This window comes from Pristis pectinata, chromosome 22, assembly GCF_009764475.1.
Source record: "Pristis pectinata isolate sPriPec2 chromosome 22, sPriPec2.1.pri, whole genome shotgun sequence".
NCBI lineage: Eukaryota > Metazoa > Chordata > Chondrichthyes > Rhinopristiformes > Pristidae > Pristis > Pristis pectinata.
The window spans coordinates 15713109-15727696 of NC_067426.1; the positions used below are offsets into that span (position 1 = coordinate 15713109).

A 14588-nucleotide genomic window follows, 5' to 3' on the forward strand; every position below is an offset into this window, starting at 1 on the left:
TTTTTTTCTTTTTCTGCAATTGCCAATCCTCATCATTAATAATGGATCCAGATATATTTTCACCCTCCCCAGAAATACTGTGCACAATTTCTCATCTAAAGGGAGGGGTGGGAAGCTTTAGTCATTGACTAATCCTGTTTCTGATCTTGTGCATGCTTGCTGCTGTCAGATGTCCCAGGAAGGAAGACTATCCTGTGGGCACCCTCTTTACCTCCCACTGTCAGGGATGGAGGATCCTGAATACAGACCTTCACTGTGCCAGCCTATTGCTTAGATCCTACAGAGAACTGCTGAAACATTTCTGTTACTGGTTTCTTAAAGCCTTTCACGCTATTTACACTGGCACCAAAAAAAACTTGGTCCTCTTTCAATTAGTCTTTGTAATTATTATCTTTGTACTTGCAAAATCATCATGTTTCCTATGTTACTAGGTTGGATGGACATTGAATAACCTGGTTGCCAAACTGCGAGAGAATCCGAGCCAAGTGGTTCTTGTTATGAAAAAGTTGCCCCTTGATATATTACCGTCTCTATGTATCTCTGAGCATATACATCCATACAAATCCCAATTATCACAGGTGAGAACACCTTTCATTGAATAAAATGAGCATTGCAGATGTGACAGTAGATTATTCATTGCCTTGAGCCTCTTACTTAACCAAAGATCATGCCACCTGTTGTATAATTATTGATCACAGACTCTGTTGAGTTGTCTGTTACCAATGCTTCCCAATATTGACTGGTAGTTCTGGTAATTATTGCAAGGGGCCTGGAAGTACTAGTCGACCTAAACAGAGCCCGGCTCCTTGACTTAAGCCTTATGGCCCTACTAACCATGTTGAGATTTGACTAGGTTAGCTCATCACTTCATAACTTGATGTCCAGTACTCTGGCAAGCACTATGAGGCTGTTTCTATCTAGGGTATGGATCACAATCAGAGCTGATGTATCCAACCAGGCAATGGAAAATGATGCTGCTGAAGGGGGCAAGAAGATCTGAAGAGAGTGGTGAGTTTGACTGGAAGAAGAGAGGGAAAAAGAAAGAAATGCACAGTTAAGGGTTTTGCATGGTAGCGAAGATTTAAAATTTTGGATGTGTGTTGGGTCACTGCCATGCTGAGTCAAGTGGCCAGGTGATTCATGCCCCAGATGCGATTCTGCACAAATCAGTTGGTGATGTTTATATTTGTGGAAATGGCTGAGTTGGCAAATGTCAGATCTGAAAAATAAAATTGAAGCCATTGGGTTTGGTTTACCCCTGGATTGGGATGTGTTTTAATTTTTATACCTGGGCAGGATGAGCAGAGCCTATGCTCTGGTCATGGTGCGCTGGGTAGCAAGCTGAATTTGTACTGTGTGTGGGATGCATGGTTGGGGTTGAGGATTGGGGCAGCAAAGAGGTAACTAGGTGGGCTTGAGTTTAGAGGTTTGGGAAGATTGGATTCGAGTTGGGTACAAATGTTGGAGGACAATTGGGGTCATGCAGTTAAGAGGTTGGACCCAAAGTTAAGTATGGGATTCAGCATTGTATTGGGAATACCAGGTTGTCCTGGGAATGATCAATGATAATCATAAATAGAACAATTTAGAATAAATTCCCCTGCAATTCTCCAAACGGTGCTTTAGTGGGGGATTAACATCATTTAGACTGCACATGTCCCAAAGAATGCAAAGGTGATTCATGGCAGGAAGTGCCCAGTCACTTTATTTTGGAGTGATGACAAATGATCTGGAAACTGTCATCAGGTTTCCCTTCAGAAACAAATGTCTTTTAATTACATAATGCTCATAAAAGGAGTGTTATGTGGTTGGATTTCTAAATCAGGATCCTTTTGCTTCTCAACTAAATTATTTCCTGAAATTGGCCAAAAACAGAACAACAATGATAATGGAGATGATGCTTCATGCCAGATGATCCTACTTGTCCTGTTGGGAAATAAGACCTGATGGTTGCCCTGGGGTGGAGTGGAATAGGAAAATATAGTTTCAAGATGTTTCATGATGGAAGAGAATTATTGCAAGTCAGTGCAGGAAGGGATTTGTGGGCTACAATAGATTCTTCAATATCAATATCTGGTGGTAATCTAAAAATAACGTTCTACTGAGTTGGTGCCAGGGTCTGTACAATGCACAGTTTGATCCTATTTGGAGTACTGCTACAAATTTGTCTATATCTTGCACTCAAATAAAATATTTTATGATGGCCTTTGCTTTCCCCTGCTACCCATATAATGTCACACAGTAAGGGATGTGGTTCGTAGGAGATCAACAATAGGTTCCAAATCTATGGAATGAAATTTTCATTAAAAAAAACACAATTAATACAACCCAGAATGAAAATGGTAAATAAAGAAGAAATTTAGATCAGATACCTGAACGAACATCTTCACATACAGTCTGAGAAATGTTTTTCTCAGACAGATGGCAAGCTGGGAAACTTGGAATATTAGAGACATGAATTACAATAAGAAATCTCCTTCCTACCATACTTGGTGGGTATGAACTTGAAAGTGGGGCAGGCACAATTTGTTTCTTTGATTGTGTAACTCAAGTTAGCAACCCATTAAAGACCTCTCTGATCTTTGTTTCCACTGCCTTTAGATATTAGTTTAGACAATGACTCTAGAAGAAAGTTGTCTAAGATTTTAAAAGGATCCAAATCAAATGGGAAAGTGGACGAGGAAATGGAAGATAGGATTTAACTCAGACAAGTGTAAAGTGATGCATTTGGGAATTTAAATCAGGGCAGGACATACACAGTGAATGACAGAACCCTGGGGGTTGTTGTTGAACAGAGAAATCTAGGGGTTACAAGTACATAATTCCCTGAAAGTGGCAATGCAGGTAGAGAGGGTAGTGAAGGAGGCTTCATCGTTGAGGCATTGACTGCAACAGCTGGGATGTCATGTTATAGTTGTACAAAATGTCGGTTAGGCCACACTTGGACTATTGTGTGTCATTCTGGTCACCCCACTACAAGAAAGATGTGATTAAGCTAGAGAGGGTACAGAAAAGATTCATGAGGATATTGCCTGGATTGGAGGTGAGTTATAATGAGAAGTTAGATAGGCTGGGTTCCTTTACCCTGGAGCAAAGGAGGCTGAAAGGTGACGTGATAGAGGTATACAAAATTATGAGAGAAATGGATAGGGTAGATAGCTGGAGTCTGTTTCCTTTAGTGTGTCTATAACTAGGGCATAGCTTTAAGGTAATAAGGAAAGGTTTAAAGGGGATCTGAGGGGTAAATTTTTCATACAACGATTAGATGGTATCTGAAATGGGCTGGTAGAGGTGGTGGTGGAGTCAGGAACAGTAACAGCATTTAAGAGACATCTGGAAAGGTACTTGAATGAACAAGGAGTTGAGGGGTATGGAATTAATGCAGGCAATTTGGATTAGTATCATTGGCATAGATGTGATGGACTGAAGGGCCTGTTTCTATGCTGTACAACTCTATGACAATATTGTAAGATGAGTTGTATCTGAAGTCAACATCAAAATTACCCCTTTGATATTTTAAATGTCTTGCATTTTTAAATCATGCGTGTATGTAGAGTTGATGTGAGAGGGAACCAAATGGAATTCATTTGGCCTGCTAACATCTGTTCGTTCTTCTAGTTACCAGAAAGTCTTTTAGAAGATGAAACATCATGTCCAGATACCAGTGTACTCTCTGATAGATTTGTGCAGTGAGTATCAATTTATTTTTTTCTCCTTGGGCTTGGGGCACAGTGAGAAAGGTTTGCTACATTGGGTTCCTGCAAAAGTGACCTTTGTTCAGATTTTTAATTCCCAGGCTGATTAGATTGATTCAGACTGACTGTTGTTGTTGGGTTCAATACTAAGGGAACTGACAAAGTTGTGACTGGCCAGATTTAGTAGTATTGAGTACCATTCAATAACAAGGACGTTTAGGGCTGACTAGAAGGTCCATAGTAGTCTTTTTCAATCCTGTGTGTTGCTTAGTTGATCATCTCTGGATGAGTTAAGTTAGATTTTGTCTCTGGTCTAGGACAGATCTTCACCTGATTGATATCAATAAACAACTTTCTGTCAATGATAGGAAAATAGAATATTCTTGACAATGGCAGTTTTGTGGGGGACAGGGACTGCAATTGATCTTTCACAATCTTTGAAGAGGGATTTGAAATTAGCAATGTGAATATAAAGAACTGTAGAACCAGATGCACATACCATTTATGGTGTTGCATCTTTGAGTGACTCACAAGCAAGACACCAACTGGCATTGCATCCCTCAACCAAATGTAGCTGAGCAATAGGTGTTGACCATTACTTCCTGGCTGTCTGTCCCAGTCCTTGGTTCTGGGTGTATTAACATCCATGTGAAGACTCTCATTCCAGTTCATTTTTAAAAAGCACAGTTAAAGGCCCACTAAACACCTAAGATTTTGCTATGAGCTCGCTCTTACTTTTTGGTTGCATGATCTCTTATTCAGTTACTGCAGCCTTCCAACTAAATGCATTCTCACAATGAGATCAAAAGGTCCCAGTATTTCCTAGTTGTTTCTTGTTCCTCAAAGTAATTGCAGAGAACATGGCCATAGATAACTATCCAAAGTTAAAAGAGAAGTAGTAAAATCTGTTTCTTTTTTTTTATTTCAGTCATTCTCAGAAAGATGATAAGGTGGGGGTCCAGCAATTCACACAGGGTGACTTCAGCGCCTCTGAAACCAACACAGTCTGCAAGGATGAGTTTCAGTCAGTGCAGTCTGACTCTGACACCAAAACTGAGTCTGTGAGTGAAGCTGGAAAAGGAGACTTTGTGCAGCCAGAATTGTCCCACACCGAGGGTAAGGATGAATTCTTGTACATCTATACTCAGATGCATGCACACAATGAGTGAAAGAAACTTCCAACTTGTACAGTGACCAGCTGGTTGTGTGTTTCGCAGCATGGTATAAAATTAGATTCTGAACTGCGAAGTGTGTGATGCATACAGCCAGCTGGCTACAATGCTGCTGAGTACAAAAGTAACTGGACATTGGGACCGAGTTGACAGAGGTGAATTTCTACACAGTCTGAGCAACTGAAATTTTGCTTGCTGAAAAGATTGTGGTTTGGATCTCTTTGAAAGGGTGAGTGTCTTACAGTTAGGGCATTCTTAAAAAAACTGCTTTGTATTGATATATTCCCTTGAATACATAAAATGACATCAGGTTACTATTATCAAGGAGCAGTGGTTAATGGAAAGTAAAGAAATAAACTTTATTTTTGTCATTCATGGGATGTGGCATCGATAACAAGGCCTGCCAGGCCTACCCAGCCGCAATTACCCTTGAGAAGTTGTTGGTGAGTCGCTTTCCACTGCATTAGTTTAGCATAAGATTATTGATATAACTGAGTGGCTTGCTTGACCTTCTCGGGTGGCAGTCCTATATAGACTAAACCACTGAATCAGCAACTTTCCTTTCCTAAAGACAATGGTAAACCAGATTAGTTTTTTATGACAACCTGGTAGTTCATGGATGTCAGTCATGAAAACATTGTTTTCTAGATTGATCTCCAGATCATTAATCCAGGCAATTACGTTCTATTACGTTGTGTGATTACACTGCTTCATGAAAGTTTTTAACATTATGATTACTATATGCCAATTAATTTAATGGGAAACTTGAAATGTAATCTGACCAATGCCATTTACAGAGAATTTGGGTACAATTTCCACATTGTGCACAATGTGCATTTTACCTCAATGTTATTTTTGTGTTATAGGACATAGAACAGTACAGCACAGGAACAGGCTCTTCGGTCTATGATGTTGTGCTGAACTAATTAAACTAGTAATTAAACCTAATTAAACTAATCTCTTCTGCCTACACAATATCCATGTCCCTCCATTCTCTGCATATTCGTGTGCCTATGTAAGTGCCTTTTAAACGCCTCCATTGTATTTGCCTCCACTACCACCCCTGGCAGCATATTCCAGGCACATACCATTCTGTGTAAAAAAAACACTTGCCCTGCACATCTCCTTTGAACTCTAAGGTGAGAGAGGGAAAGTCCCTCCATTCATGCCCTCTAGTATTAGACATTTTGACCCTGGGAAAAAGATACCGGCTGTCCACTCTATCTATGCCTCTCATAATCTTATAAACTTCTATCACATCTCCCTCCAGCCTCTGCCACTCCAGAGAAAACAACCCAAGTTTGTCCAACCTCTCCTTATAGCACATGCCCTCTAATCCAGGCAGCATCCTGGTAAACCTCTTCTGCACCCTCTCCAAAGCCTCCACATTGTTCCTATAATGGGGTGACCAGAAATGAATGCAATACTCCAGATGTGGACTAACCAGGGTTTTATAAAGCTGCAATATAATTATTGTGGTTACTGGGGTAGCTGTTTTGGTAGATGGAATCTTGTATCAAGCCTTTTCCAATGGAGAAGTGTTAGTTTTGCTCTTGACTGCACACTGATAAGGCAGTATTCTACATCAGAGAGAGTTTAAAAATCTAAGAACAAAGTAAATCTTAAAATGCAGTTGGTTGCACATTGAAAAGTACGAAGATTTGAAATTCTAGAGCGAGGTTGCTATCTGGAACTCGCTACCAGAGGAGGTGGTGGAGTCAGATACAGTCACAATCAAGAATCCTTAGACAGACACTTGATGGGCTAGAGGCACAGAGGGATAGGGACCTCGTGGGCAAATGGTATTTGGATGAGGGAGTCAAATATGGTCTAGAACCAGGATTTGCTCTCCTAGGATACAAGGTAAAACATTTGGGACTGGGGTGAAGAGAAATTCCTTCCTTCAGAGGGTTGGAAACCTGCGGAACTCTCCACCATAACAGGCTGTGGAGGTCAAGGCACTGAATAAATTTAAGAAGAGATTTTGAGACACAAAAGACATCAACGGGTATGGGGAGACAACGGGAATATGGGATTGTAATACTCCAGACGCAGCCTAACCAGAGTTTAATAAAGCTGCAACATAACTTCCTGACTCTTGAACTCAATGCCTCAACTGATAAAGGCAAGCGTGCCATACGCCATCTTTACCACCCTATCAACCTGTGCAGCTACTTTCAGGGAGCTATGGACTTGGACACCAAGATCCCTATGTACATCAGTACTGTTAAGGATCTTGCCATTAACAGTGTACTGTTCCTCTACATTTGATCTCCCAGAGTGCAACACCTCACACTTAGCCAGATTGCCATCTGCCATTTCTTCATCCATATCTTGCTATATCCTTTGGCAATTATCTAGACTATCCACAACACCACCAATCTTCATATTGTCTGCGAATTTACTAACCTACCCATCCACATTTTCATCCAAGTCATTTATTTATATCACAAATAGCAGAGGTCCCAGTACAGATCCCTGTGGAACACCACTAGTCTCGGATCTTCAGCCAGAATAAGTCCCATCAACCACTACCCTTGATGGGATGTCTTATATGGGCAAGCCAAATGGCCAACTCACAGGGGATCCCATGCATCTTAATCTGGATGAGCCTACCATGAGGGACCTTGTCAAACGGCGTACTAAAATCCATATAGACAACATCCACAGCTCTACCTTCATCAATCACCTTCGTCACCTCCTCAAAACTCAATCAAATTAGTAAGACATGACTTGCCCTGTACAAAGCCATGCTGACTGTCCCTAATTAAGCCATGCTTTTCCAAATGCTCATAAATCCTATCCCTAAGAATCCTCTTCAATAGCTTTCCTCCCACTGACGTGAGACTCACTGGTCTATAGTTTCCAGGATTATCCCTATTTCCCTTCTTGAATAACAGAACAACATTAGCTACTCGCCAGTCCTCCAGGACTTCGCCTGAGGTTAGAGATGACAGGAAGATCTTGGTCAAGGCCCCAGCAATCTCATCTCTTGCCCCTCAGTCTGGGGTAAATCCCATCAGGCTCCAGGGACCTATCCACCTTAATGATCTTTAACAGACCCAACACTACCTCTTCCTTTATTTCAGTATGCCCTAGCATACTAGCATGCTCCACACTGATCTCACAATCCACCGCGTCCTTCTCCATGGTGAATACCAACACACAGTACTCATTTAGGACCTCGCCCACATCCTCCACTTCCAAGCACATGTTCCCTTCTTTATCCTTGAGTGGTCCTCGTTATCCTCTTGCTCTTGATGCATGTATAGAATGCCTTGGGATTCTCTTTAATCCTAATGCCAAGGACTTTTCATGGACCCTCCTGGCTCTTCTAATTCCCTTCTTGAGTTCTTTTCTAGCTTCTTTAAGGACTCTGTTTGACTTTAGTTTCCTAAGCCTTACATATGCTTCCTTTTTCCTCTTGACTAAATTCACCACCTCTCTCGTCATCCAAATTTCCCATACCTTGCCATCCTTGTCCATCCTTCTTTCTAGAACATACCTGTCCTGTACTCTGTGCAGTTGGTCTTTAAATACCTTTCACATGTCAGATATGGACTTGCCCAAAAACAGCTGTTCCCAATTAACTCTCCCTAGTTCCTGCCTAATACTTTCATAATTTGCCCTGCTCCAATTTAATACTCTCCTACAAGCTCCATACTTATCCTTATTCATAGCTATTTTAAAACTTAAGGAGTTGTGAGTCTGGTACTTGTGTATGTAACTGTTAGCTGCTGCTTGTTAGCCTGAGCAGGAATGTTATTTAGCTTTTGCTGCAAGCTTGCAATGGCTGTTTTTTCATTTTCAAGGCAGTTGTCAATGGGAATGTTGAACCGCATGCAGACTGCACCAATCCTGACCTTGTGATCAAAGGGAAAGGCATCAAAAGGCAGATAAAGATAGGTGGGCCAAAGACACTGTTATAGAATCAATGATTCATGAAAGAATTTTGTACAGGAGGCAATTTAGCCTTTGATGGCTCTTTGCAATAACTGTACAATTACTCCCACTCCCCTGCCCTTTCCCTTAGCCCTGCACATTTCAGCTTTTCAAGTATATAACAAATTACCTTCTGAAGAATTATGATGAATCTACATCCACCACTCTTTCAGGGAGTGTATACTAGGTCAGGACAACTCATTATGTAAAAATATTCTCCTCCGACCAGGCTATGTTACATATGACCTTAAATCCAGCCTATGTTTATTGACCTCTTTATTACAGAAATTAGCAATGTATTCTCTGGAATTTAGAATAGCAAGGGGTGATGTGATCAAAGTTTCAAAAATATCAAGAGCAACAGAGAGAAACTATTTCCGCTTGGGTCCAGGAGTTACAGACGTGGTTATAACTTTAAAAGTTAGAGCCATCCCTTTCAGGAGTCCTGTAACTACAAAACATCCAAATGCAATGGTTGGGAGAAGTCCCCAAAAGACAACTGCGGCTAGGTTGGTTGTTAATATTAAATCTAATTACGCTAGTGTTTGTCAACCAAAACTATTAAGGAACATAGGGCAAAGGGAAGTTTGGCCACAGATCATCTATGATCACATTGAATGGCAGAGCAGTTTCACGAATTAAATGGCCATCTCCCTATGTTTTTTTTATGAAAGTCTCCTTTAAACCTTTACTATTTTTTTTCATGTCACTTCTCATTCTTCCTTCAAAGCATTATTTAACTCTATTCTTTAAAACTCTTTTGTATATGTGACTCTTACAAAAGGCCTCGCACGCCAAAGCAGGCCTTAACTAAGGTGATGAAGCCTGCTTCAGCAATAGTTAAAGCAGCTTGACCTCACGCGATTTGTTGTCAGGAAGTCAGAGATGCTCATGTCTTCCAATTAACACAAGCAGTTTTCTTAGTGCTTTCCCTCCCCTCTTCCCTCATTTCCCCTCACCCACATCTCACTGGCAGTCTTAAGCCACCTCACCAAGACCCCACCCCCAATCCTTTCTCTGACAGTAAGAACTAACAGATGAAAGGCCGTTGTGGACAATAGAATTTCGCTGATGGGGCACTGTTCACAAAATTGGCACAGGCCCACCCCAGAGCACTAATCAAAAGCACCTTTTAAAGCAGACTACCTAACCCTTTCTCTCTTGACAGACTGTGGCTGACTGAGATTTAATAGCCCCATGTATAAAATGTATTAACTCTGTATGTGGCATTTAGTATGTGACACAGAAGTGTATTATAAAATATATTGTGTCATTGAAAATCTTAGATCTGATGTGCATGCAAAATCTGTTTTTGTTTTAAATACATTGTCATATTTCCAAAGTGTTTGTCACACCTGATTGATTCAGATTATCTATTAACCTTGCAGGTTTGCCGAAGTGCAGAAATATATTTAAAAAACTACCAACTCTCACAAAGCTAATCAAATTGTTTCAAAGCTACCTTGCAAATAAACAACAGCTCTAGGAAATGAACTCAGTGAAACAATTTCCTTTTTCCTTTGGTTGTTTTGTTTAGCCACCTCTAAACAAATCATGTAATACTTTTAAGAAGTCAGTGACTGCTTAAATAATCTGTGGGGAAAGGAAAAAGAATGTAATGTTGGGCTTGCGTCAAATAAATTTTGCTAGCTGGGGCCTTTCATACAGACCTGTTATTATCTTTTCCTGAAGCCTACCTGGACAATTCTTGTTTGCTCAGCTCGACCTTCTGTGTGCATTGCATCATTAATACACAAGAATAAGCATCATCTAACCACCCACTCTGTACACAGTCAGTGTCAGCTCTGTGTGAGTGGATCTTCGCCGTCACTGAATTACCATCCAGATAGTAAAGGTGAAAATATACCACATTTCATTTAATGCACAATCTTTACTGCTCTGATATTAATGTGCCAATGTTTTAAAAGGAAAAGCTTATTTTTCTCTGACCTTGAGACTGTACTGCATAAATACCTGAAATATGCAAGCTAATTTCTTCAACTATAATTAGTATCGAATAGACCCTTGTTGTCCAGTATAGGCAGCATTGGACAGGTTGTAAAAAGAGATAGGAATGTTATATACATACATCATGGATACATCCGTCCCTCCCCACCATCGGTAGTATCTACAGGAGGTGCTGCCTCACAACGGCAACATCCATCATCAAAGATCCCCACCATCCCAGCCATGCCATCTTCTCGCAGTGACCATCAGGCAGGAGGTACAGAAGCCTGAAGTCCCACACCACCAGGTTCAAGAACAGCTACTTCCCTTCCAGTTCTTGAACCAACTGCCACAACCCTGATCACTACAGTTTAGCAACACTATGATCACTTTGCACTAAAATGGACTTTGTTCTTTGTTCTAATTGTGGTCTTTCTTGTAAAAAAAAATTGTGTTTAGTTTATGTTTTTCTTGTGAATACTGCTTGTATGATGCTAGGTGCCTGTTATGCTGTTGCAAGTAAGTTTTTTTTTTATTGCACCTGTCCATACATGTACTTTTGTATATGACAATAAATTTGACTTTGACTTTATAACAACTTGGGCTCAATAACAGAATGATGCATTGGCTTTGCAGGGCATATCACTCCTATTCCATAGAACCTCTTCCATGAGAACTTAAGTAATTTGTGCAATCCAGCATACAATAATATAGTGCAACTGGTCTAAGTGTGACTTTCTCTGTTATTTTAACGCTGTGTTGACATTCCAGTATATTTTGGTTTTGCAGGTGAGCACATGCAGGTAGCAAGTCAGATATCCGAAGAGAGTACTATGACTTCAGATGAAAGAGGGGAGCTCATGACTGATGATTCACCAACTTCCCAATCTCCAAGAATAATAGAGCCTCATAAAATTGAAGGTGGAATGAAATATGATCCTGAGCATGAAGCAATGGCAAGATCACCATCAGCAGATGATGCGAGAGCAGTGAGTACCAGATGTTCTTTTGAGGCATTATTTACATAGAGTCATAGAGCATACAGCACAGATATGGGCCCTTCGGCCCAATGAGTCCATGCCAACCACATTGTCCACCTAGCTAGTCCCAATTTCCTGTGTTTGGCCCATATCCCTCCAGGCCTCTCCCCTCCATGTACCTATCCAAGTGCTGCTTAAATGATACTATTGTACCTGCCTCAACCACATCCTCTGGCAGATCATTCCATATACTGACCACCCTCTGCGTGGAAAAAGTTGCCCTTCAGGTCCCTTTTAAATCTTTCCCCTTTACCCTAAATCTATGCCCCCTAGTTTTGGACTCCCCTACCCTGGGGAAAAGACTGTTACCATCCACCTTATCTATACCTCTCATAATTTTAAACACTTCTATAAGGCCAGCGAGCTAAATGCCTTTTTCACCACCCTGTCTACCTATGACACCGCTTTCAATGAACTATGCATTTGTTCTCCTAGGTCCCTCTGTTCCATTACACTCCCTAGTGCCCTACCATTCATAGTATAAGTCCTGCTCTGGTTTGACTTTCCAAAATACTGTGAGATTTGTTCATTTTTAAGCAATTTTCTGCAGGAAGCTTAAGTTGGTCAACAAATATAGAACTTGCTTTACAGAAAATTATAAAAAAAAACAACATTGGTATTACCCACTGTCAACATTAGGTATTCCCAGAAATGAGAATGTTTGCAGATTGTTCCATTTGCAGTTCATTCAACAAGTAGTTCATGCCTGCATGCAGCAGGACCTGGAAAACATCCAGGATTGGACTAATATGTAGTGCAGCACCAATGACTTAAGCTGAGTTGTTCCAGCAACAATTTGGTGGAGTAGCCACAGTAACATGTTGGTGGAGCGAGTGAATTTTAAGGAGATGAATGCAATGCCAAACAAATGGACTGCTTTGTCCTGGATAATACAAATTATTCTGGATGTGGTTGGAATTGTGCTCATCCAGTCTTGTGGAGTGCAATTCATCATACTTTTATCGAAGGGAAAGTCTTTAAGGAGTTTGAGACTTGAATCACTCTTTCATCTCTAATTTGTTTCGTAGCCACCTCAGTTGTGTAAGTAGTCCAGCCAGTTACACCCACAAATAAAGGATGTTAATATGAAGTGATCATCATGGGACAGTGGTTACACTTTGTTGTTTGAAATGGACATCGCCTAGCCCTTTCATTTGTCACTCAAGGTCACTCCTGCAGACTGAATGCAGGTGCCCCACAAGGTGACCACCAATTCTGCATTCAGTTTCTCCAGTGTAGAGGAGACCACATGCATGGATGCACATCTGCCACAGTATCTGAGGAGTTACAAATGAAATTTGCATGAATGTTATATCCCACTTATTAACCCAAGTATAATGTTGTTCAGGTTTTCCTGCATATGTGAAAGTCAAAAAACTGCAGATGCTGCAATTAAGCAGGTCTCTCAGCACCTGCAGAGAGAAAAGTTAATATTTCAGGTCCAAGATGCTCTTGCTAAGTTTCATGGCATTTATATTCTGCATATGTATGCCTGAGATAATAAACTTTTCAGAACTGGAAAAGTAAGAAAACAAGTTAGGTACAGTAGCACAAAAGCTGAAGGAGGGAGCGATAGAACAAATGGAATGTCTCTGATAGGGTGAGACCAAATGAGAAGGTAGCAGTTATGCTTTTGTCTGTATAATGTATTGCTAATAGCAAGCCTGTGGGACATGCCCAGCACACCAGAGGATACTAATAGATAAAGAAAAACTGAATGAAAATGATGACAGGCAGAAATAGCCAGTTCTGATATAGTCAGAAAGAAAGAGTGAGTTACTTAAAGTTGGAGGATTCAATATCAATTCCTGAAGATTACATTGTGCCCAGTAGGAAGATGAGTTTTTATACCTCACACTTGTGTTGGGCCATGTCCTAACAGTGAAGGAGCTGCAGACAGAGAGATCAGTGGGAATGGGATAGCAAATTAAACGTTGCAGGCAACCCAAAGCTTGAGGGCACCGATTGAATACAGGTGCTCCACAAAGTAATCACCAAAGTGGAACAACTCAGCTTATGTGCCCTCATTGTAGGGGAGACCACACGCATGTATGCACACCTGCTACAGTACCTGAGGAGTTGCATATGAAATTGAATATTTTGCATAATCTACAGCAAACATTCTCACTTCTGACCTTAAGATGGAGGAAAGATCATTGTTAAATAGCTGAAGGGCACTGCAATGAGCTCCTGAGGCTGAAATGATTAGCTTCCAACAATCACAACCATCTTTCTTTCTGTCAGGTATGTGGAGGATTATTCCACTGTTTCCATTGATGTTAGTCTTTCTAGGCCTCCATAATACGAGACCCGATCAAATGCTACCTGACCTAAAAGCCAGTCTGTGTCTGGAATTCAGTTCTCATTCATGTTTGGATCAAGCCTGTAATGTCTTCACAAGCCAAGTAGTCCTGTTGTAACTCACACTGAGCATTGGTGGGCAGGCTATTGGTGGTTAAGTGTCACTTGATTGCGCTGATGCCAATACCTTCCATCACTTTGTTGCTGATGGAGTGCAGATTAATTGGGTGGTAATTGGCTAGATTGGATTTCTTGCGCCTTTGTGCACTAGTATACCTGGGCAATTTTTCACTCTGTCAGATCAATGCCAGTGTTATAGCTGAGTGGAAAGGATAGAGGGATCAGCAGAATTAATTTGTGCTGCACAAGCAGTTGTGAAGTTCAAACATATGTATTGGTTTATTATTGTCACTTGTACCAAGGTACAGTGAAAAGCTTGTCTTACAAACCGATTGCACAGGTCAATTCATTACACAGTGCAGTTACATTGA

At 40.8% G+C, this 14588-nt stretch overlaps 1 protein-coding gene across 2 annotated transcripts in view; it reads left to right on the forward strand.

Annotated features, from left to right (window-relative positions):
- Nucleotides 1-14588, forward strand: part of cnksr1 (connector enhancer of kinase suppressor of Ras 1) — a 67919-nt gene that overhangs the window by 37480 nt on the left and 15851 nt on the right. For both annotated transcript variants that reach the window (XM_052036359.1, XM_052036360.1), the window contains exons 9-12: nt 432-578; nt 3619-3689; nt 4624-4811; nt 11546-11745. In XM_052036359.1, the coding sequence (XP_051892319.1) occupies nt 432-578; nt 3619-3689; nt 4624-4811; nt 11546-11745 (606 nt within the window). The remainder of the gene's footprint in view (nt 1-431; nt 579-3618; nt 3690-4623; nt 4812-11545; nt 11746-14588) is intronic.